The sequence below is a fragment of the Moschus berezovskii genome, chromosome 12 (genome assembly GCF_049115385.1).
Source record: "Moschus berezovskii isolate FMDL1 chromosome 12, NW_MosBer_1.0, whole genome shotgun sequence".
Classification (NCBI taxonomy): domain Eukaryota; kingdom Metazoa; phylum Chordata; class Mammalia; order Artiodactyla; family Moschidae; genus Moschus; species Moschus berezovskii.
The window spans coordinates 13,242,312-13,268,175 of NC_142471.1; the positions used below are offsets into that span (position 1 = coordinate 13,242,312).

At 38.2% G+C, this 25,864-nt stretch overlaps 1 protein-coding gene across 1 annotated transcript; it reads left to right on the forward strand.

Annotated features, from left to right (window-relative positions):
* The first annotated feature begins 773 nt into the window (after window positions 1–773).
* On the forward strand, window positions 774–24,015 carry ZNF25 (zinc finger protein 25). The gene is made up of 7 exons (XM_055425725.2): window positions 774–884; window positions 1,645–1,716; window positions 1,824–1,936; window positions 18,112–18,238; window positions 18,522–18,617; window positions 20,386–20,449; window positions 20,950–24,015. Exons 3-7 carry the CDS (start codon window positions 1,922–1,924, stop codon window positions 22,001–22,003), a joined length of 1,356 nt encoding a protein of 451 aa, XP_055281700.1. The 5' UTR covers window positions 774–884; window positions 1,645–1,716; window positions 1,824–1,921; the 3' UTR covers window positions 22,004–24,015.
* Window positions 24,016–25,864: the final 1,849 nt, after the last annotated feature.

Consider the following 25,864-nt stretch of genomic DNA (forward strand, 5'->3'; position numbering starts at 1 on the left):
TGTCTGCAGCCCGGTTCCTCCCCAGGAGCCGCGTTTCTCGACCTGCGTGAGAGGGGTGTCTGGAGGAGGCCTGGGGCGCGCGCGAACGGCCGATGGTGACGTGGATCCCAAGCCCGTCACGGCCGCGCCGGCGCGTGGGCGGCGCTGGCTGCTGGAGACGTGGCGCTGTGAAACCAGAGGGGTCTGGGCTCAACTCCAGAGCCCGCCGGTAAATGGGCAGGTTAACCTGGGTAGGACTCGGATACTCATCTGTAAGAATACAATAGCCTTTGAGGTCGTTTCTTGTATTAAATAGGGTAGTGTATATGAAGTATGATAAGGCTTCAATAAAGGTGAGCTGCTTTTCTCATTATGCTGTTCTTTTCATTATTGGCTCATTTAATAATAACCATCCTTTGAATTGGTATTAACCACCTCCATTTAATAAATACGGATACTAAAGGTTCAGAGAGATAAACTGGCTTAGCCATTATTACCAGGTGGGATTTAAATTCTGATTTGTTTTACTCTGAATTCATGATGTTTCCCACCCTGAAGTTTTATTTAATACAGTGATTGTCCCTGGGCACCACCAGCGTGTCGTGGATCTAATCTTACCTTACAGTATTCTATTTTCCTTAGAACTCCTGTGTAAAAGGTTAACTAAGGCCCTTCTGCATTCTCTAACCTGTGTATTCTCAGATGACTGACTGTTAAACAAATAAATTTAAACCATAATTGAAACCCTGAATTTTAAGTTTTACTGGAGAAGCTAAGAATCGTATCCAAACCAGGTCGGAAATGGGAGAGACTTTTTAAAAAGATGAAAACTGCGATTTCATCCATGCTCCATATTATGAAGGTGTTATCATAAGTCCTCTGATTGGATGGTGCATCTAGACTTAGTAAGTAGACGTTTTGTAAGTACCAGGGCAGCTGGAAATGGTGTCCTCTGCATATGGGAAGGACCTCACATTATGGCATCTAGTTAACTTTTGCTCCCTATGTGAAGTGCCTGTTTGGGGATTATAGTGCCAAATTGTTATTTTAGAAGTAAAATTTGTGTCACTGTGAACAGATTAGATGGCCATGTCAGAATTCATCAAGGCCTGTCTGCACTTTGTTTGCTCTAGGCCCCAGTGCAAGGTTGGAGGTAACAGTGCATTCCCTGGTTCTATTGTATCTGTGGTGTTGAATTGAAGATTTACTGAATTAGAATAGTACATGATTGTTTAAAATTACCCAATTCCTTCTCATGTTAAAGAGAAAAGCACCGTCAGTAGGTTTGTTAACAGAGCCTAGCAGAGCTGAAGCCTCCCTGTCACTATACCATTTATAGTCAAAACAAAGTTTTTGAAAAAATGATTTTGGAGAAAATGAAATTTAGGAAGAAGAAACATCCTGTTTTTGAGAGCTTTGAAGACTTTCTAACCTTGTGGGGTTTATAATATTAATAGGCAAAATTGTTATGTAGCTTAAAGCTTTTCCATATTAATAGATATTTCTCTTTAAAAACATTATTTTTAAATGTTTTATAATGCCAGTATAGGGTTCTATACTTTGTATGTATATTATATACCTTGATTAACTAATCTGCTATTATTGGACATATAAATTTTCAATTGTTTGTATTATTTAGTAATGGACACATGCTTTTTGAAACAGCCAATAGGAAAAACATGTTTAGATTCAAAAATGTCCAGATTGATCAAGATTATATGAGTCACCAATGGACAGGTGGGTACTCTTTGATCGTGGTCCTTCCTGTTCCTTCTCATGGCTCAAAGGGACATTTTCCCAGAGGTTTATCTTTTACTAAAATGTTGTATGTAAATTTCTCACAGGTGATCCTGACTTCAAGATAAGGTCTCTTAAGACTTCTGTCTTTCAACTTTTCCTGTCCTGACTTCATAGTTTCTATACTTTCCAATAGCAGCAGAAAATGAACAAGTACAGGGTGAGTCATTTATTTACCTCTTTCTTTATTTCACTTTGTATGTAAGTTTTCAGTGAGTTTTATGAAAGAGAGCCCATATATTAGAAAAGTGGAAATCGTTAAAAATCACCTTTGGGGAAAATATTGTTTGAATACAACAACAGTTACAAGGTGTGTTCTGGGAACCCCAGGACCCTTTCAGTGAGTCTGTGAGGTCAAAACATAATGTGTGTGCTCAGTCATCCCTGACTGTTTGCGACCACATGGTCTGTAGCCTGCCATACTCCTCTGTCCATGGAATTTTCCAGGCAAAAATAGTGGAGCAATTTGCCATATCCTTCTCCAGGGGATTTTCTCCAATCCAGGGATTGAACCCAGATCTCCCACACTGCAGGCAGATTCTTTATCATCTGAGCCACGAGGGAAGCGCCTCAAAATATAATGCTGCTGCTGCTAAGTCACTTCAGTCGTGTCCGATTCTGTGCGATCCCATAGACGGCAGCCCACCAGGCTCCGCCATCCCTGGGATTCTCCAGGCAAGAACACTGGAGTGGGTTGCCATTTCCTTCTCCAGTGCATGAAAGTGAAAAGTGAAAGTGAAGTCGCTCAGTCGTGTCCGACTCTTTGCAACCCCATGGACTGCAGCCTACCAGGCTCCTCCGTCCATGGGATTTTCCAGGCAAGAGTACTGGAGTGGGTTTCCATTGCCTTCAGTCAAAACATAATACCAGGATACAAATTGCCTTTTACACTGATGAAATTAGCACTGATAGTGTAAAAGCACAGCTGCCTGTCTGGCATAAATCAGGATGATGACACCAATGACACTGTATTCCTCCATAATATGTGCATAGTGAAAAAAAAATTGCACAGCTGCCTGTCTGACATAAATCAGGATGATGACAACAATGACATTGTATTCCTCCACAATATGTGCATAGTTAAAAAAATTGCCACCTTTACTTAAGGATGTCTTTGATGAAACTGTAAAAATTATTAATTTTATTAAATCTTGACCTTTGAATACACATCTTTTTCTTACTCAGTGGGATGAAATGGAAAGTTCATAAATTTGCTACATACTGGTATATGATGGTTGGTTGTCTTGAGGAAAAGCACTTAAAGTGATTGATTTGCGAGCTCACCTAGCCACTTTTTTTCATGAAATATCATTTTTATGTGAAAGAGCAGCTCCTGCAGCTCAATTCCAGAAAACTAAGTGACCCAATCAAAAAATGGACCAAAGAACTAAACAGACATTTCTCCAAAGAAGACATAAAGATGGCTAACAAACACATGAAAAAATGCTCAACATCCCTCATAATCAGAGAAATGCAAATCAAAACCACAATGAGATAGCATTTCACACCAGTCAGAATGGCTGCTATCCAAAAGTCTACATGCGATAAATGCTGGAGAGGGTGTGGAGAAAAGGGAACCCTCTTACACTGTTGGTGGGAATGCAAACTAGTACAACCACTATGGAGAACAGTGTGGAGATTCCTCAAAAAACTGGAAATAGAACTACCATATGATCCAGCAATCGCACTCCTGGGCATACACACCGAGGAAACCAGAATTGAAAGAGACACATGTACTCCAGTGTTCATTGCAGCACTGTTTATAATAGCGAGGACATGGAAGCAACCTAGATGTCCATCTGCAGACAAATGGATAAGAAAGCTTTGGTACATATACACAATGGAGTATTTTTCAGCCATCAAAAAGAATGCATTTGAATCAGTTTTAATGAGGTGGATGAAATTGGAGCCAATTATACAGAGTGAAGTAAGCCAGAAAGAAAAACACCAATACAGTATACTAACGCATATATATGGAATTTAGAAAGATGGCAACCTGAACCCTGTATCAGTTCAGTTCAGTTCAGTCGCTCAGTCGTGTCTGACTCTCCGCGACCCCATGAATCACAGCACGCCAGGCCTCCCTGTCCATCACCAACTCCCGGAGTACACTCAAACTCATGTCCACAGAGTCGGTGATGCCATCCAGCCATCTCATTCTCCGTCGTCCCCTTCTCCCGCCCCCAACCTTTCCCAGCATCAGAGTCTTTTCCAGTGAGTCAGCTCGTCACGAGACTGCAAAAGAGACATAGGCATATAGAACAGTCTTTGGGACTCTGTGGGAGAGGGTGAAGGTGGGATGATTGGGGAGAACGGCATTGTAGCATGTATATTATCATAAGTGACCAGTCCAGGTTCGACGCATGATACAGGATGCTTGGGGCTGGTGCACGGGGATGACATGGAGCGAGGATATGGGGAAGAGGGAGGTGGGAGGGGGGTTCAAGAAAGAGAACACATGTACACCCGGGGCGGATTCATGTCAATGTATGGCAAAACCACCAATATATTAATGTAAGGTAATTTGCCTCCAATAAAATAAATTTAAAAAATAAATAAATAAAATCTGTAAAAACAAGAAAAAAAAAGAAAGAGCAACTGACAAATTATGGTATTCATGTGGTGTTCATATATTTTCTCAAAAATGAGTGAAGTGAGCCTGTCAATTGATAGAAAATACCTGTTTGTATTTGTTGCTAACATTAAAAGTGCTTTCAAGTGAAAATTAGAATGTTGGAAAACTTGCAAAGTTAACAAATGCTAATACTTAAAGACTTTTCTGATGAGATTGATAAGAGTGTTAATGAATATGATTTTTAATGTTAATAAAGTGTGTCAATATTTGAGCAGTATTTCTGATATATGTGCTCACAGGTAAACTCAAGCAGTGTAAGAGGACAGCATATTAAAAGTGAGGAAGAAGGAATAAGTTGATTAGGAAATGCCACTCTAAAAAGTAATGTTTGACAAATATCTTGAATTAAGTGAGATATCCAGGTAGAAATCTAGAGGAAAAGCATTCTTCACAGAAGGAAAAGCAGATGCAGACACCCTGAGGCATGTTCCAGAAACAGTATTTAGGACATTGAAACTAGAGAGAGGTGAACTTGGAAGACAGCAGGAAAACTTAAGGTCTAAGAGGTAGAAGGGAGTAGAATATGTAGGATTTTATTGGCTATAGAATTTTTTATTCATTAATTATTTAAAAAATCATACTTTATGCAGTCAAAGTAATATGCATAACATATAGGTATAATTTAGGGAATGCTAATTAAGTAATACTTCTCTATGCCCTGTCTGACCTAAGCAGTGAAAATTACCCTGTGTGCCCTTCCTTAAGATCTCTTCCTGCCATTAACCAGAGAAAATTCTGAATTCTGTGGTAACCATTTCTTTGCTTTTTGAACTTAATTTTAAAAAACAAAACAGCATACTTAGCAATTAATGAAATTCCTGGCCCTTTGGTAAGTGCTCGATTTAGTTTGTCTTACATAATCCTTTCAGCCAACTTGGGAAGTGTTATTACCACCATGCCATAAATTTTCAGTGTGGAAATCTTCTTTTATTGACTAGAAATCATAGCCTTTGGACTTGAAGGTAGGAAAAATAGAGACTCTAGAAAGAAGGAAGAATTTAACCTATTCTACAGTTCTGCTTTGGTCAGTATTGAACACATTTTAAAATTTTCCTTATAGTATTAATTCAGGGGTGGCACATTACGTTTTTCTTACCTTAGTCTCTGTAACTTACTGCTTAACGGTCAGTTTGGGACAACAGAAATAATTAGTAACCTTTTTGTTTTCTGAAATAATTTAAAGTGCAGTCATCACTACAAACTCTTGGAAAAGTTTATTTTATGCAGATAGTTGGATTTTTTAAGGCATTTTGGCCAGATTAGAAGATCTTTCAATTATTTCTTGCATCTCTCAAGTTCTACTGGCATCAGCTTTTATCTGTTTGAAAATAGCATTTCTAGTTATTGTTTGTATTCTGCTTGCCTGTTGTTTTAGTGAGGGTATGCTAGTAGAAATTCTCTGTATTCTTTATATGAAATATCTACGAAGAGCTTTTTCATTGTGTGTGGAAATCTTGATTGACAGTTTTTACCTTTTAAAACATTGAAAAGCATTCACCGTCTTCTACTACTAGTACTATTGAAAATTCACCTGTCAACTTTGAAATAAATTTGTCTGTTTGGGGCTAGTTGCTTTTTAAGGTAACTTTTATTCTGGTGTGTTTTATGTATATTCCTTCTTAATGAGATTTATTGTACTTCCTTTGGATTGAGTATTTTGAGTATTACATTGTATCTTCTTTATTGACTTTGAAGCTTTATGTGTTATTTTGTTTACTCCTTAGTTTGGAGATTACAACATGCACCATTAAAATAATGGTGTCTTCAAACACTATACTCATGAACAGTGTAATGAGCTTTTATCAGTGTAATTCTCTTTATACCCTCACACCTTATGGTCCTTATATCTCACTTTTACATTTTTAACCCCCAATACTTGTTATTTGGCTTTAAATAATATTGAAATTCTAAAGAAACATGTGCGCACATGTGTAAATACCTCTTAATGTTTATATATATATCTGCTTTGGGAGCTCATTATTCCTTCCTACAGGTATAGGGTTCTCGCTGGTATATTTTCCCTTCAGTCTAAGCAACTTATTTTATTATTTCATGTATTACTTCTGCACTGATGGTGACAAATCTACTTAGCTAGTCTTTATGAAAATGTCTTTATTTCACTGCGGTTTTTGAATGATATTTTGCTTGGTATAGAACCATGTTGAGAGTTTTCTGTTTCTGCGTTTTCAGGATGTCTTTGTCTTCTGGCTTCTGTTGTTTCTGATGAGAAACTCGTCTTCATCTTACTGTTATCCACCTGAATATAATGCGTTTTCTCCTCTGTGCTTCACATTTTCATTCTATATTTCGTTTTCAATAGTTAGACAATAAAGTACATAGGCATGATTTGTTCTGTATTTATCTCTTTTGAAGGATGACAAAGATTTATGTTTGTTGCCTTTTATCATTTTTTTTTAATTCTCAGAATTCACTCTTCAGATATTTTCTTTGCCTCATCCTCTTTTTCTTTCTAAAATTCCAGTTACACAAATGTTGAACTATGTACATACTGTCCCAAATGTTCAGATGATCTATCTAGTTGAGGTTTGTATGTGTGGTCCCTTGGGTTGGCTTTTTCTATTCAGCTGACTTTTTTCAAGTTTATGGCTTCCTTCTTCTACTCTGTCAGTGTTCTTCATTCATAAGCCTGTAAAATCCACATCTGATATTGTGTTATTCAGTTCTAAAAATTCCTGTTTTTCTTTATCTGCTAAGATTCCCCATTATTTCATTTGTATTTTCTATTTTTCCACTAGGTCATTTAATTTTATTTATTTAGTTTTATTGTAATTACTTTAAAGTCCTTATCTGCTAACCGCAACATCCAGGTTAATCTGTAAGTCTGTTTCAGTAGGCTCCCTTGTTCAGCATGAATCAAAATTTTCTATTTATGTGCATGTCTCCTATTTCTTTATTTTGTGCTGGACATTATGTGTAAAAGTACAGTAGAGATTGAAGTAAATAATACCTCCAGAAAAAGGCACATCCCTTTCTCTGCTTGCTAAGTCACACATGTAGTTGAGCTGGCCCTGGACTTTAATTAGACACAGTTCTTCGCCAACATCAGATGCTTTGAGGGCAGTATCAAGGCTTTCCCTCCAGCAGGGCTTGGGTGGTAAACACCACCACAGCCCCATTGATGTGCTTTATAGCCTATCCATCAGCTTTTCTTTCAGGTGACTGAGAAGTTCCTGCCCTGTAGAGCTTTTAGCTCCTGAGACATCTCTTTCTGCCCCAGTGCCCTGCTCCCAGCCTTTGGAGGGTTGTTGCCATGTACTTAGAGAAAAACATCTACTTCTGCTTTATTGACTACACCATAGCCTTTGAATGTGTGGATCACAACAAACTGGAATATTCTTAAAGAGATGGAAATACCAGACCATCTTACCTGCCTCCTGAGAAATCTGTTTGCAGGTCAAGAAGCAACAGTTAGAACTGGACGTGGAGCAATGGACTGGTTCAAAATTGGGAAAGGAGTACGTCGAGGCTGTGTATTCAGTTTGGTTCAGTTCAGTCATTCATTCGTGTCCAACTCTCTGTGACCCCATGGACTGAAGCATGCCAGGCCTCCCTGCCCATCACCGACTCCTGGAGTTTACTCAAACTCATGTCCATTGAGTCAGTGATGCCATCCAACCATCTCATCCTCTGTCATCCCCTGTGTATTGTCACGCTGCTTATTTAACTTATATGAAGAATACGTCATGCGAAATGCTGGGCTGGATGAAGCACAAGCTGGAATCAAGATTGCTGGGAGAAATATCAATAACCTCAGGTATGCAGATGACACCACCCTTATGACAGAAAGCAAATGAACTAAAGAGCCTCTTGATGAAAGAGAAAGATGAGAGTGAAACATCTGGCTTGAAATTCAACATTCAAAAAACTAAGATCATGGCATCCGGTCCACATTACTTCATGGCAAATAGATGGGGAAACAGTGAAAACAGTGGCTGACTTTATTTTTGGGGGCCCCAAAATCATTGCAGATGGTGATTGCAGCCATGAAATTAAAAGATGCTTGCTCCTTGGAAGAAAAACTATGACCAACCTAGGCAGCATATTAAAAAGCAGAGACATTACTTTGCCAACAAAAGTCCACCTAGTCAAAGCTATGGTTTTTCCAATAGTCATGTATGGATGTCAGAGTTGGACCATAAAGGAAGCTGAGCGCCAAAGAGTTAATGCTTTTGAACTGCCAAAGGATAGATGCTTTTGAATGTGGTGTTGGAGAAGACTCTTGAGAGTCCCTTGGACTGTAAGAACATCAAACCAGTTAATCCTAAAGGAAATCAGTTCTGAATATTCATTGGAAGGACTGATGCTGAAGCTGAAACTCCAATACTTTGGCCACCTGATGCAAAAAACTGACTTATTGGAAAAGACCCTGATGCTGGGAAAGATCGAAGGCAGGGGGAGAAGGGAGTGAAAGAGGATGAGATACTTGGATGGTGTCACCAACTCAGTGGACGTAAGTTTGAGTAAGCTCCAGGAGTTGGTGATAGAAAGGGAAGCCTGGCGTGCTGCAATCCATGGGGTCACAAGGAGTTGGACACGACTGAGCGACTGAACTGACTGATGGGGGGAGATAGTATTTGTATTTCAGAGCATCCGTATAAATTATGCTTTCATTTGGTTCCAGAAGCTGCTTCCCCAGTATAAAATAAACTTATCACTTTGTGACATTTGATAGGAAGTAAAGGAGTTCTGCAGATACAAAGTTTCTGTTTGGGGACCTCTTGAATATGAAATCCCTGTTCAGTTAGGTAGTGTCAACAGGCAAGTTAGTGTTGGCTTGCTTTGTGCCCAGAGTTCTTAGGGATTCTGATACATCACACGAGATCATAAGCAAACATTAAATGTTTATTAAAAGTTGAACAGTTTCCTCTCTTACCTGCTTGCCCTGAAGAATGAAATAAATTATGGTTTTCTGTTCACTTTTGAAATATTGGTCTCTTCTGAATTTTTTCCTTTGTTTACCTTTAGAGTCTCAGATCTCTGACTTTAGAAAACAATTTTCTAGGTTAGGGGCTTATTCTCATTGTTAAGGTAAGATCAGTTTCTCTTTTGCTCCTCTACAGTCTATTCAGGAGTTGTTTCTTTATCCTTATTTTAGAGATGCTAGCCCTGAGGTGCTTTTTGCTTTATATTTTTGTCCTGGCTATGAAATTTGAAAATGCCCTGAAAATTCTAAGCACAGGTAGGACTTATCTCAATTAATTTCACTTTTTTCTTGGATCTTTTAAAAATATTTATTTTTGGCTGTGTTAGGCCTTCATTTTGGCAGGCCACTCCAGTACTCTTGCCTAGAAAATCCCATGGATGGAGGAGCCTGGTAGGCTGCAGTCCGTGGGGTCGCTACGAGTCAGACATGACCGAGTGACTTCACTTTCACTTTCACACATTGGAGAGGGAAATGGCAACCCACTCCAGTGTTCTTGCCTGGAGAATCCCAGGGACGGGGGAGCCTGGTGGGCTTCCGTCTATGGGGTCACACAGAGTCGGACACGACTGAAGTGACTTAGCAGCAGCAGCAGCAGCAGCAGGCCTTCATTACTGCGCAGACTTTCTCTAGTTGCAACAGATGGGGGCTACTCTAGTTGCAGTGTGTGGGTTTCTCTTGCTGCAGAGCATGGGCTCTAGGGCATGTGGGGATTCAGTGTTTTTGGTTCCCAAGCTCTGGAACACAGGCTAAATAGTTGTGGCATATGGGCTTAGTTGCTCTGAGGAATGTGGGATATTCCCAGATCAGGGATCAAACCCGTGTCTCCTGCATTGGCAGATGGATTCTTTACCATTGAGCCACCAAGGAAGCCCTTGGATCTTTACCCTTCAGATTCTAGTGCTTAAGTTAATATTTGATGCTTTCATATAGCTGTTTTTAGTGTGTTTGTGGTGGGTTGCTTTTTGCTTTTATTTTTCTTTTTTAAAATAGAAGTATAGTTGATTTATTTATAATTGTGGTAATATGCACACAACAAAATTTACCATCATAACAAATTTTAAATGTATAGCTTTGTGGCATTAAGTATATTCACATTGTTGTGCAACTGTCACCACTATTCACCTCCAGAACTCTTCATCATCCCAAACTGAAACTCCACACACATTAATCACTAACTCCCATTCCCCCCATACTTTGGGAAACACCATTCTACTCTCTGTCTGTATGAATTTGACTACTCTAGGTGCCTCATATAAGTAGAATCCTACAGTATTTGTCCTGGCTTATTTGACTCAGAATAGTGTCTTTAAGGCTCATCCATGTTGTAGCATGTCACAGGGTTCCCTTCCTTTTAGGGCCAAATAATATTCCATTGTTTGATACATATTACATTTTGCTTATGTAATTTCCATAATTTTGTTTCCATTTGTTGGTGGGCACCTTGGTTGCTTGTACATTGTAACTATTGTAAATAATGCTTTTATTATGAACATTGGTGTACAAATATCTGTTTATGTCCCTGCTTTGAATTCTTTTGTATACATAACTAGAAGTGGGATTGCTGGATCATATGGTAATTCCCTGGTGGCTCAGCAGTTTTAAAGAATTTGCCTGCCAATGCAGGAGACACGAGTCTGATCCCTGGTCAGAAAGATCCCCTGGAAGAGGAGAGGCAGCCCACTCCAGTATTCTTGCCTGGGAAGTCCTACAGACAGAGACACCTAGTGGACTGCAGTCTATGGGGTTGCAAAAGAGTTGGATGTGACTTGTTGACTAAACAGTAAGAATGCAGTTGTATGTGTGTGCCCCACATACTAGCTGAAAAATATTTAGGTTGTTTTGGTTTGGGGGGGCATTTATGAAAAGAGCTGTTATAAACATTTGGATTCAGATGTTTGTGTGTACATAGATTTTAATTTCCCTTTGGGTAAATACTTCAGCATGTATTTACTTGGTCATATGGTATTGTTATAATTAACTTTATAAGAAACTGCCAAATTGTTTTCTTCAGTAGCTTGTGTTCTTACTGCAATGTATCAGAGTTCCACTTATTTCTTGTCAGCACTTGGTATTTCAGCTTGTTTTCTAAAGTTATTTAGATAGGTGTGCTTTGCTATCCCATTGTGGTTTTAGTATGCATTCTTCTAATGACTAATGATACTGAAAACCTTTTGATGTGCTTGTGTTATCCATATATCTTCTATTAAGTGTCTTACAAATCTTCTGTTCATTTTTAAATTGGGCTGTTTTCTTAACGAATGTTCAAAATTCTTTATGCATTCTGTATACAAGAACAATACTTTGTTAGATTTGTGATTTTCAAATATTTTTCTCACTATTTGTGGCTAATCTTTTATTCACCTAACTGTATTTCACAAAAATGCGATGAACTTGATTTTCCTTTTTAATTTCTTTTAGTACCATGTCTGAAAAGTCTTTAAAGTCATAAAGACTTTTCTTCTAAAAAAATTTTTGTAGTTTAACATTTTATATTTAGATCTATAGTTGATTTTTGTATGAAGAATAAGTTACTGACTGAGGTTCATTTTTGTGTATAGATGCCCATTTTTTCATTGACATGTATTGAAAAACAAATGAATATATGTTATCTTAACACACATTAACTTAGCATGTATATGATACAGAAAAATTTAAAGATATGTGTATATACACGAGTTAATATGCAAACATACATGTACTTACTGTCTGCTGAGAGGGCCTGTAAGCAGTGACATCTCAGTAGCCATGAACAAACCTTGCACATAGATCTTGGTTTCTAAATATCATTCTACAATAAAAGGAACCAGAATTCCACAGAGAAGCTGATTGATTCTAGGGCAAAGGCAAGGCTAAACATAAAATAAGCCCAGAGCATTTTGTAGTATTAGAAATTAAGGAACTTCTCAAAAGCACAGTGATGGGGACATGTCAAATGGACATAGGCACCAACCCCAAAGAGCTTCTCATGGCAAGTCCAGTTCAGTCACTCAGTAGTGTCCAACTCTTTGTGACCCCATGAACTGTAGCACGCCAGGTCTCCCTGTCCATCACCAACTCCCGGAGTTTACCAAAACTCATGTCCTTTGAATCGGTGATGCCATCCAACAGTCTCATCCTCTGTCGTCTCCTTCTCCTCCTTCCCTCAGTCTTTCCCAGGATCAGAGTCTTTTCAAATGAGTCAGCTCTTTGTAGCAGGTGGCCAAAGTATTGGAGTTTCAGCTTCAACATCAGTCTTTCCAATGAATACTCAGGACAGATCTCCTTTAGGATGGACTTGTTGGATCTCCTTGCAGTCCAAAGGACTCTCAAGAGGCTTCTCCAACACCCCAGTTCAAAAGCATCAATTCTTCAGCACTCAGATTTCTTTATAGTCCAAATTTCACATCCATTCAAGACTACTGGAAAAACCATAGCCTTGACTAGATGGACCTTTGTTGACAAAGTAATGTCTCTGCTTTTTAATATGCTATCTAGGTTGGTCATAACTTTCCTTCCAAGGAGTAAGCCTCTTTTAATTTCATGGCTGCAGTCACCATCTACAGTGATTTTGGAGCCCCCAAAAAATAGAGTCAGCCACTGTTTCTCCATCTATGTCCCATGAAGTGATGGGACCAGATGCAATGATCTTAGTTTTCTGAATGTTGAGCTTTATGCCAACTTTTTAACTCTCTTCTTTCACTTTCATCAAGAGGCTCTTTAGTTCTTCTTCACTTTCTGCCATAAAGGTAGTGTCATCTGCATATCTGAGGTTATTGATATTTCTCCTGGCAATCTTGATTCCAGCTTGTGCTTCTTCCAGCCCAGTGTTCCTCATGACGTACTCTGCATATAAGTTAAATAAGCAGGGTGACAATATACAGCCTTGACATGCTCCTTTTCCTGTTTGGAACCAGTCTGTTGTTCCATGTCCAGTTCTAACTGTTGCTTCCTGACCTGCATATAGGTTTCTCAAGAGGCAGGTCAGGTGGTCTGGTATTCCCATCTCTTTCAAAATTTTCCACAGTTTATTGTGATCCACACAGTCAAAGGCTTTGGCATAGTCAGTAAAGCAGAAATAGATGTTTTTCTGGAACTCTCTTGCTTTTTTGATGATCCAGCGGATGTTGGCAATTTGATCTCTGGTGCCTCTGCCTTTTCTAAAACCTGCTTGAACATCTGGAAGTTCATGGTTCACGTATTGCTGAAGCCTGGCTTGGAGAATTTTGAGCATGACTTTACTAGCATGTGAGATGAGTGCAATTGTGCAGTAGTTTGAGCATTCTTTGGCATTGCCTTTCTTTGGGATTGGAATGAAGACTGACCTTTTCCAGTCCTGTGGCCATTGCTGAGTTTTCAAATTGACCAACCTAGATAGCATATTAAAAAGCGGAGACATTACTTTGCCAACAAAGGTCCGTCTAGTCAAGGCTATGGTTTTTCCAGTGGTCATGTATGGATGTGAGAGTTGGACTGTGAAGAAAGCTGAGCACCAAAGAATTGATGCTTTTAAACTGTGATGTTGGAGAAGACTTGAGAGTCCCTTGGACTGCAAGGAGATCCAACCAGTCCATCCTAAAGGAGATTAGTCCTGGGTGTTCATTGGAAAGACTGATGCTAAAGCTGAAACTGCAATACTTTGGCCACCTCATGCGACAAGTTGACTCACTGGAAAAGACTCTGATGCTGGGAAAGGTTGGGGGCGGGAGGAGAAGGGGACGACAGAGAATGAGATGGCTGAATGGCATCACCGACTCGATGGACATGAGTTTGAGTGAATACCGGGAGTGGGTGATGGACAGGGAGGCCTGGCGTGCTGCGATTCATGGGGTCTCAGAGAGTCGGACACGACTGAGTGACTGAACTGAACTGAACTGAACTGATGGTAACTGTATATTTAACTTTTTGAGTTACTGACAAATTTTTCCCTAGCAGCTGTACCATTTTATATTCCCACAAGCAATGTATAAGGATTACAATTTCTCCACATCCTCCCCATTACCTGTTATTTTTTTTTTTAACACCCATCATAATGAATGGGAAGCAGTATCATCATGGGTTTGATTTGTCTTTTCCCTGAAGACTAATGATGATGTTGAGCATCTTTTCATGTGCTCATTTGTATAACTTAAAGAAATGTCTGCTCAATTTCTTTGCCCATTTTTCGTTGGGGTTATCTTTTTTGATATTGAATTTTTAAGTATATTTTATATATTCTGGATAATATACCTTTATCAGATATATGATTTGCAAATATTCTATTCTGTGAGTTATATTTTTTTTCCTATTTTGGTACTATTCTATGATGCATGCAAATTTTAATTTATTTATTATATTTTCTTGGTTGCCACACTGTGTGGCATATGGGATCTTAGTTCTCAAACCAGGGATCAAACCCATGCCCCTTCTATTGGAACCACAGAGTCTTAACACTAGATCACCAGGGAAGTCCCTGTACAAGTTTTAAAGTTGATAAGGTCAGTTTATTTTTCTTTTAATGCTTGTACTTTTGGTGTCATATCTTGAATCTGTTGTCAAATTCAAGATAAGGAAATTTATTCCTATGTTTTCTTCTGAGTTTTATATTTTTAGCTCTTAATATTTAGGTCAATGATCTATGTTGAATTAATTTTTTTATATGCAGTGAGGTGTAGAGGTCAAGTTTTCTTCTTATGCATGTGGTCATCTGTGAAGACAAGTGTCATTTGTTGAAGAAATTATTCTTTCTCCATTGAATGGTCTTGTCTTCCTTGTTGAAAATGAGGTGGCCATAGACGTATGGTTTTATTTTCAGACTCTCGTTTCTATCTATTGGACAGTATGTCTGTCTTTATGCCAGTCACACTGTTTTGATACTGAAGCTTTACAGTAATATTTTAAATAAGTGGGAGTCCTTTGACTGCTTCTTTCCCAATTTTGTTTGACTGTTAGAGACTCTTTGCAATTCCATATAAATTTGAGGATTGGCTTTTCTATTTCTGTGCAGGAGTCATAGAGATTTTAACAGAGATTGCATTGATTCTATAGATCCCTTTGAGTAGTACTGTCACCTGAACTATATTAAGTCTTACAGTCTATGAACACATACTATCATTTCTTTTATTTAGGTCTTCTTTAATACTTCCAGCGATGTTTTGCAATTTTCAGTGCATAAGTCTTATATATACTCCTTGAGTAGATTTATCCCTAGGTATTTTATTCTTTTTGATGCTACATTAAATGGAATTATCTTAATTTCTCTTTTGATTTTCATTACTAGTAAATAGAAACACGACTGATGTTTGTGTGTTGATCTTATAACTCTGAAATGTGCTGACTTTATTTATTAACTTTATTTTTGTGGATTCTTAGGGATATTCTGTATGTAGTTTTAAGTCTTTCACTACTGAGTATAAAGTTAGCTGGGATAGAGGTGAATTAAAAATATCATTTTGAGGGATTTTCCTTCTATTTCTAGTTTACTAAATGTTTTTATCATGAAAGTGTTGAATTTTGTCAGGCGCTTTATTGCATCACTGAAATGATCTACTTTTCCCCCTTTGTTCTGTTAATGTAATTGATTGACGTTAGTATGTTGAGCCATTCTTGCATTCCTGGGATAAATCACACAAAGTCACAGTGTAAATTATAACCTAGTTTTTTATTTTGCTGGATTTTATTTACTAGTAACTTGTTAAAGGCTTGCATCTTTATATTCATAAAAGATATTGTTATTGGGTAGAATGCTTTCCCAGCTTCATTTAATACTTTTTCTGAGGTTTTGTCTTGTTCTTTTGTATGGAACATGTTCCTCTGTCTCATTTTGCTTAATCTTCTGTTTTTATATCTATGCATTTGGTAAGTTGGTTACATTTCCCAATCTTAGAGAAGTAATCTTATGTGGAGATGTTCTGAGAAACCCAGCAGTATACGCTTCTCTGATCATCACAGCTATAAGCTCTAAGGGCTTCTTATGTATGGGCTACATGAATCCTCCTTATTGTGGGCTTGACTGTTGTGGGCAAACTGGCAGCCAGGGTTGACCCTCAGCCCTGTTGGAAGCCAGACCCTGCCTCATGCAGTGGCTACTGGCTCACTGTTGGGAGAGGCTGGATCCCTGCCTGGCTGGCTGCATGTCCTATGGGGTTCCTGGACTGGAACCCAATGCAGCTGGCAGAATAGCCTGAAGTGTACTGGGATTGGTGATGGCTCACTGGTTGGCCAGTAAGCCTCTAGCACTAATAGGCTAGAGAGAGGACTCCAAAATGGTGCTTATTAGAACCAATGTCCTTATGGTAGAACGAGCTTCAAAAGTGGCTGCTACCAGTGTCTGTGTCTCCAAGAGAAGTTCCAGTTGCCTCCTGACTCTCCAGGAGACTCTCCAAGATCTGTAAATGGGTCTGAGCCAGCCTCCCTTCAGATCACTGCCTCTGCACTATGATTTGGACCATGTGAGATTTTGCATGTGTCCTTTAGAGTGGAATATCTGTTTTCTATAGCCCTCTAGCTCTCAAGTTTTCAGTTCAGTTCACTTCAGTTCAGTCGCTCAGTTGTGTCCGACTCTCTGCGACCCCATGAATCACAGCACGCCAGGCCTCCCTGTCCATCACCAACTCCCGGTATTCACTCAAACTCATGTCCATCGAGTCGGTGATGCCATCCAGCCATCTCATTCTCTGTCGTCCCCGTCTTCTCCCACCCCCAATCCCTCCCAGCATCAGACTCTTTTCCAGTGAGTCAACTCATCACATGAGGTGGCCAAAGTATTGGAGTTTCAGCTTTAGCATCAGTCCTTCCAATGAGCACCCAGGATTGATCTCCTTTAGAACGGACTAGTTGGATCTCCTTGCAGTCCAAGGGACTCTCAAGAGTCTTCTCCAGCACCACAGTTCAAAAGCATCAATTCTTTGGCGATCAGCTTTCTTCACAGTCCAACTCTCACATCCATACATGACGACGGGAAAAACCATAGCCTTGACTAGACGGACCTTGGTTGGCAAAGTAATGTCTCTGCTTTTTAATATGCTGTCTAGGTTGGTCATAACTTTCCTTCCAAGGAGTAAACGTCTTTTAATTTTAATTTCTCAAGTTTTACTGGCCTACAAAACCAGGTGTTCTGGGGGGTTTGTCTTCCTGGTGCAGGACCCCTCTTCAGGGGAGCCCAATGTGGGGCTTGGACCTCTGACTCCTTGGGGAGAACCTCTACAGTTTTGACTATCCTCCCATTTGTGGGTCACCTACTCAGGGCTGTGGGTCTTGACTATACTGTGTCTCCACCCCTCCTATCTATGTCATTGTGGTTCCTTCCTTATATCTTTAGTTGTGGGGAATCTTTTTTGCTATTCTTCAGATCATTTTCAAAGATAGTTGCTCTGTAAATAGTTGTAATTTCAGTGTGCCTGTGGAAAGAGGTGAGCTCAGAGTCTTCCTTCTCCACCATCTTGGCCATTCTTTTTGACCATCTTTTATCTTGTACATACTTCTGTCATAGCACCTGCTATGCATATTGCATTTATGAGTTTAATCTTTGCCTCCTTGTTGGACTGTAAGCTCTTGATGACAAGAATAGTTGCTTTTATTCATCTTTGTATCTCTAGCAGAGTTCTAGGCATGGAGTGATATCTTAGTAAATATATACTGAACAAATATTTTATGTGTGTAAAACAGGGTACAGAGTAGCAGTATATCTTAACTCTCCAGAATAAATCCTGTAGTTAACACATTAACAGCTAGTTTACATGTCTTTTTAATGGTACTCTATTTTGATCACTTCAGTTTGAATTGAAATATGTTGTTTCAGGGACCAGTAACATTTAAGGATGTTACTGTGGAATTCACCCGGGAGGAATGGAAATTGCTGGACACTGCTCAGAGGACCCTATATAGAGAAGTGATGCAGGAGAACTACAGTCACCTCATCTCAGTGGGTGAGGAAATCTTCTGCATCTGTAGCTCCCAGTAGTTTGCATTTCCTTTCTCACTTACTGGAATTTGTAAATCAAATTAAATTTGTAAATCAAATTTTTAGGGTCAAAGTTGATGAATCCATTTTGGGTACCAGAAAAATATTTGTGTCCCCATGCACTCCCCTAATAGAATAAATTTGCCAAATCTATGTGAGACCTTCATTGTTCTGATCCTAACCTGCCCTTCCTTATCCTTCAGAGTTGCTGTATTCCAAGTAATTTATGTTATCTTTTCTATTAATAGGCTATTGTGCAAATAGGCCAAATGCAATCTTCAAGTTGAAGCAAGGAAAAGAACCATGGATATTAGAAGTACAATTTCCACGTCAGAACAACCCTGGTAAGTTAGAAATTATAACCAAGGGGGTTGGAGTTGGTGCCTTTGACTTTTTGAAATTTTTTTTCAAGAATCTCTTTTTTAAATGCCCTAAACTTTTGGAAATGATTGAGGATACTTGATCTGCATTTGTAAGCAACATAAATCACACCTCCAGTTTTTGTTCTCCCCATCTAAATTCCCTCTTTTATGTGGGGCAGATGGAGATGTTTGATTTTTTGTTTAAAAAAACATTCCCTCTTTTGCTTGACATTTTTTAAGTAGATTTATTTCTCTTTCCTATATACTAACTTTCACTTAAACTCTCATTTTGTCTTTTTGCTAGAATTTCCAGTTACTCCTTGCCATTAAAGTATGCAGCTATAATCTTAAAGTTTTTATAAAATCTATCTTATAAAATTTTCAAATGCCATTTTCCTCCTTTAATTAACAATAAAATGCCTTAGATTTTCAGCACCCATTTTATTTTACTATTCTCTGTTTAATCTCTGAAATTGGATTATAAATTATTATGCCTTTCATCAGTTATATTATTTCAGAGTTGATACAAAATACACCTAATTTTCTGTCAAGAACTAGTCTGGCCCTTTATTGCCTCCTGCAGCTTATTTTTCCTTATGGCCCCAAAACATGCACCAATCTTCATTTTATCTGCTCTCTTAAATGCTTTTTATACATAAGATCTTATTTCATGAGTATCCCAAGTTAACCTTGCACATATCCCTATCAAATAACTTTGTTTTCCTTACAATTGCCATGAAATTCTAACCCCAAATCTCTACTCATAATCTCACTTTTTTTCAAGCATTTAAAAATGAATAAACGTGAAGGTCTGTAAAGATTCTAGAATGATGTTGAATAATTACCCTTTAAAGATCATACTGAGCGACTGAACTGAACTGAACTGAACTGAAAGATCATGTAGAAAATTGAAGCAGAGATGTGGGAGCTAAGATATGAGGGCAGAATAAGACTAGTGTTGGGTCACAGATGCAGTATTTGGCAGTCAGCATTGAAAATCTCTGGTGCTACAACTGGGAATTCATTCTGTGGGATGACTTGTACTCTGCTTTTTAAAAAATCATTCCTTTTGGATGTATGTGTTTCTGGGTCTTCTGAACCAGCCAACTAGAAAGAGAAGAATTTTCCTCTAAACATGAGGAAATGGATGTTCTGAGAAGGTCACTTTAGTGTTGACATCTAGATTGTTGGGTACAGGTAAAGAGGAGTAAAGTGGAAGTTTATAGTCTAATTACTAGAAATCCTAACACTGTAAACTAGGTCTGAGTGGGTAAAGACCTACACTTACCTCCTTCATCTAATGTAATCTTTCCTTTGATATTTCCAGTGAACACAGTTGTCTACTAATTTTCCTTATCACCCTACTTACTATTCATTGTCCTTAATGGGCTCACATCATGCTCTATGAGTCTTACATTCCTTGTTCAGCACTTAGAATACCTTTTGTTTTCTGCTCCCTATTCTTTGTGTTTTGTGTTTTTTGTTTTTTTTGTCTTCACTTTCTCCTCCAAGTTTTTAAGGTCATATTTGTAGTGTCAAAGTTACTTGAATTTATAACTAGTTCTCTCCCTCTTTGCTATAGTAGGTTTTAGTGTTATTTATATGTTTTTTCTAAGCCACTGAGATAGAGGAAATTTGCACTTAATAACTCCTTCATTTGAGAATAGTGAACTGAAACCTAAGAATCTACCCTATGACCATAATAATGAGTTAAGATGTATAAAGTATTAAATTTTGGATTCCTTTGTAGAAGACCTATGCAATACTCATGACCAAGGAGCAAGATGCCCAGAAAACCAAGCTGAAAATTCAAGGCAAGTTCAAGAATTCAATTTTGAGATTAGAAGCTTTTTAAGAAAGGGTCTTAATAGGGGTACTGGAAGTGGGACAGTACTAGTTAATGATAAATGAGAAAACTGAACCAAATTCCAAAGAACATAATCCCAATGGGAAAGCCTTCTTTCATAATAGAGACCTTTTATAATTCAAGATCAGGAGATTAAAACTCTGAAACAGTCTTTTGATTCTTCTTATTTACATAATAAGAGAGGCTTTATTATACAAAATCAACTTCAGGCAGTTAAGAAACCTGGAGAATATAATGCAAGTGAAATACCTTCTACCAAATGTTAAATCACAGTATATGTCAACATGGAATATTCACAGTGGAGAAACCCTATGAATCTAATGAATATTGGAAAAACCTCTAGAAACTGGTTCTCAGAGTTACTTGGAAAATATACACAGCAGACCCAACCCCTACCCCCTCACCCCAAAGTCTTATACATTAACAAATTTGGAAATTTCTCTCTAGGAATGGAGAACTCAAGAAACATCAGAAAACTCATACCAATGAGAAAACCTATAAATGTAATGAATGTGGAAAGTCCTTCTACCAGAAGTCTATCCTCGTAATACATGAGCATACTCATTCAAAGGACAAACCCAGCGAATGTGAGAAATCCATCTCTCAGAATGGAGACCTCACAAGACAACCAAAAAATCCTACCAGAGAGAAGACCTATGAATGTAAAGAATGTAAGAAAACTTTCTACCATCTGTCATCTCTCAGCAGACATTTGAGAACTCATGCAGGAGAGAAACCCTATGAATGTAATCAGTGTGAGAAATCCTTCTACCAGAAGCCACACCTCATGGAACATCAGAAAACACACACAGGAGAAAAACCCTTTGAATGTACTGAATGTGGGAAGTTCTTCTATGTTAAGGCATACCTCATGGTACATCAGAAAACACACACAGGGGAGAAACCATATGAATGTAAGGAATGTAGGAAGTCCTTTTCCCAGAAATCACACCTCACAGTACATCAGAGAACACATACAGGGGAGAAACCCTATAAATGTAAGGAATGTGGGAAATTCTTCTCTAGAAATTCACACCTCAAAACTCATCAGCGAACTCACACAGGAGAGAAACCCTATGAATGTAAGGAATGTGGTAAATGCTTCTATCAGAAGTCAGCCTTAACAGTACATCAGCGAACTCATACAGGGGAGAAACCCTTTGAATGTAATAAATGTGGAAAAACCTTTTACTATAAATCGGACCTCACTAAACATCAGAGAAAACACACAGGGGAGAAGCCCTATGAATGTAATGAATGTGGTAAATCTTTCTCTGTGAATTCAGTCCTCAGATTACATCAAAGGACTCACACAGGAGAGAAACCCTATGAATGCAAAGAATGTGGGAAATCTTTCTCTCAGAAGTCACATTTTGTCATACATCAGAGAAAACACACAGGAGAGAAACCCTATGGATGTAAGGAGTGTAAGGAAACATTTTTTCAGAAATCAAAACTCACTGCCCATCAGAAGACACACACAGAAGGGAAAAGCTTATAAATAATATCAATTGGAGAATTCTTCTGTCTGAATTTGTCCTTCAGAATAATCAGATAACTCACACAAGGCAAAAACCTTATGAAATATCATCAATATGGGAAAATTTCAGCCAATTCTTTCATCATGGGGAGAAATTCTATAAATCTGTTAGGGAGAAATTTTTACCATATGTCAGACTTTTACTAAATTTCAGACAACATACATGGTAGAAACACTACAAATGGTAAAACATGAGAGAAACCTCTCTTTCAGAAGTCATACTTTATTGTACAACAATAAACCATACAAGAGAAATCCCGTAAGAAAAATGAATATCAAGAAATTTCTGTCAGGATAGCCATCATAAATGGGAAATTTCTGTCAGTATCCCGAGCATTCAGAAATCTTTTTACCAGTTGGACTCATTAGCACATTCTAAAAGGAGATAATCACAAAGATTACATCATCATGGAAGGCTTTATCAAGAAGTGATGTTTCAGTGAATGTCAGATCAATGATATAAAGTATAGAACCTTTTTAAAAAATATTTTAAATATGTGAAACCTTTTAAACAAAAATTCTAAGAGAATATGTACAAGGGAAATACTTATACTAGGAGTCATGTTGCAGAAATCTGATTACAAGGTTGTTTTTCTTTTAAAGAAACCTGCAAATGTCAGGTATATCAAGTTTTGTAAAAAGCACAAATAAATTGAAAAATGTGACATCATTAACACATGTGAAAAGTCCTTTAGTATGTAGGGCTTACATGTGAATGTCAGTGTGCTACAGAACACAGATTGTGGATTTTTGATGTGCATGTGAACCCATCCATAATTGTACATAGTGAAATATGTAGCCTTATTTAGTTCAGTAACTTTTATGAAGATATCTCATAACTTGTATGAAGATATCCCTCATTTAGTCTCAGCAGGGAATCCTGTTGTTAACAGAATGTGTATTTAAGTGTAGTATTCTTTTAAAATTATAATGTATCTTTTTTTTCCATGTTTCTGAATGGATATGGATTTTACTGAACTAATCCTTCAGAAAGAATATAAAAACGTTTCTATAAAATTTGCAACTCTCTTCAGTTCAGTTCAGTCGCTCAGTTGTGGCCGACTCTTTGTGACCCCATGAATCACAGCACACCAGGCCTCCCTGTCCATCACCAACTCCTGGAGTTCACTAAGACTCATGTCCATCGAGTCAGTGATGCCATCCAGCCATCTCATTCTCTGTCATCCCCTTCTCCTCCTGCCCCCAATCCCTCCCAGCATCAGAGTCTTTTCCAGTGAGTCAACTCTTCGCATGAGGTGGCCAAAGTATTGGAGTTTCAGCTTTAGCATCTATGGTCGGCCAAATTTTACACCAGGGATACTTATAGGAAAAAGGCTTCCCTGGTGGCTCAGTGTAAAGAATCTTCTTGCCAATGCTGGAGATATGGGTTCAGTCTCTGGGTTGGGATGGCAACCCACTCATTCCTGTACTCTTACCTGGGAAATATCATGGACAGAGGGGCCTGGAGGGCTCTGGTCAATGAATTCACAAAAGAGTTGGACATGACTTAGCAACTAAACAACAAGTTCATTTTTAAAAACAACTGAAAATCCCTACACAATAAAAAATAATACTATGTAAAGAAATGTCTATGTTAGTGTTGTTTTATCAAGTTGCAGAGCTGTCTGAATTTATATTTTGTATGAGAGTCCTAAATGTTCTTCACTACCTTTTTCTTTCTAGTAGAAGCAACATGACATAGAGGTTAAGAGTATAGACTTTCGACTCCTACTGCCCAGGCTGTTTCTAGCATGAGGCACGCACCTGACCTCTCTGTGCCTCAGTTTCCTTTTTCATAAAAAAAGTGATAATAGGATTGCTTTGAGTTGTAAATGAGTTAATATTTTTAAAGCACTTAGAATAGTGTCTGAGACAAAGGAAGAGCTATATGTTAGATACTATCATAATAATTTGTATTTCTTGAATTATTCTGCAAAATAAATAAAAGGCTGGCTACCAGCATTCACCCCTCACTTTACTGCTGCAGTGCCTTGCTTTGGTTTGGTTGTACATTTTTCTGCAAGTGATTCAGATCTGGCCCACTGCCTGCAATGTTTTACCTTTCTGAATGGTTGAAAAAGATTATTTTGTGATGTGAAAACTATACTATATTCAAACTTATGTGTCTGTAAATTCAACTTTTGTTAGAACACTAATAAAAAATATTTGATTGTTTTGCCTGTGGCTGCCTTCACATTACAGTAGCAGAGCTGAGTAGGCTGAAGAAGACCAAATGCCCCACAGGGCCTAAGATAGTTACTTTCTGGTACCTTACAAACTTAAGTTTCTTAGAGCTGAAAGCATCACAGCCAACATAGAAATATATTTTTATATGTATGTGTTTTAGAAATTATGAATATATCAGTTTGTGGGTAGGTGGAGGTTTTTTGTAATATCTTTGTTATGTGCATTATATATATGTTACAAGACTATAAGCATTAGAATTCTTTTTCAAAGATATGTTTTAGCTGCTGGACTGTCATCGCATCAAAACAAATATCCTGATGGAATGTAGCAGTAAATTATGAAATAAACATTGTCTGCTGCTGCTAAGTCACTTCAGTCGTGTCCAACTCTGTGCGACCCCATAGATGGCAGCCTACCAGGCTCCCCTGTCCCTGGGATTCTCCAGGCAAGAACACTGGAGTGGGTTGCCATTTCCTTCTCCAATGTGTGAAAGTGAGAAGTGAAAGTGAAGTCGCTCAGTCATGTCTGACTCATAGCGATCCATGGACTGCAGCCTACCAGGCTTCTCCATCCACGGGATTTTCTAGGCAAGAGTACTGGAGTGGCTTGCCATTGATTGATCCCTACTTCCTGTCTTCTTTTCTATGTCCATGGCCAGTTTTCCCTGTATCATTTTTAAATTTTCTGTCATATAATAAAATACATCTTTATGTCATACGTAACTAGTGCAACCGAACAACAACAAAAAGAATACCCAGCTCCACCAGCTACATTACTAGTAAAGTTACTCTATTGCCCATACTTCATAGAATTGTCAAATGCCACTCCAATCTAAATCCTGCCATCTTATTTCCCCTTCCTGATAAAAAGGAATTTTATGATGTTCAGCTTCTATTTTGATTCATCTGATGTTTAATATTAATGAACACCTAGTATATTTAGTGATTGCTTACATCTTATGTATACTTTGTACTTATATAACTTCTGAATACTCCATGGTAAACTACTGTTACCAGTATTCCATTCAGCTCTTAAGTGAGCATACCATCTTGATACATGTTTAAGAGGAAACAATCTCTTTAGTGTTATTTCAATGTGAAAACAAATACATTGTATAACTCCCTTGGGCCTCTCAATCAAAAATTAAATAAAAATTAGCACTTTCTGGGGACAGTGCAATAACTGAGGCAAATCTGCTTTCAGAATAAAGCCTAAAAAAATAAAAAGAATAAAGCCTATACTAATAAAAATACTTTTAAAAACTAATACTCTGGTAAGAGTAAAATGTTGCTAGTTTTCAAGTTGAAGAAAAACTGAGACACTGTTTCTTGACCATAAGCCCCAAGACATGAACTGCTGCTGCTGCTGCTGCTGCTAAGTCACTTCAGTCGTGTCCGACATGAACTAGTAACCACCAAAATTGATAGATCAGAGACAAGTGATCAGACACTCATAGCAATTAACTGGAGAATTTCCTCACTAGTGCACATGCTTATGAAAATCAGCTAGTTTTGACAACTCATTTCTGAAAGCCAAGCAACAGCTTTCACTCTGACACTCGAAATTCAGCAAGTCAGCTATGGCCTACTCCAGTGACTACTACACTTTTTGAAAGAGCCAGTCAGTCCCTCAACA

Coding starts and splice junctions, on each gene's coding strand:
- ZNF25 (XM_055425725.2), top strand. Junction 18,618..20,385: donor TCCACGTCAGAACAACCCTG/GTAAGTTAGAAA, acceptor ATTCCTTTGTAG/AAGACCTATGCAATACTCAT. Junction 20,450..20,949: donor AACCAAGCTGAAAATTCAAG/GCAAGTTCAAGA, acceptor ATTTCTCTCTAG/GAATGGAGAACTCAAGAAAC.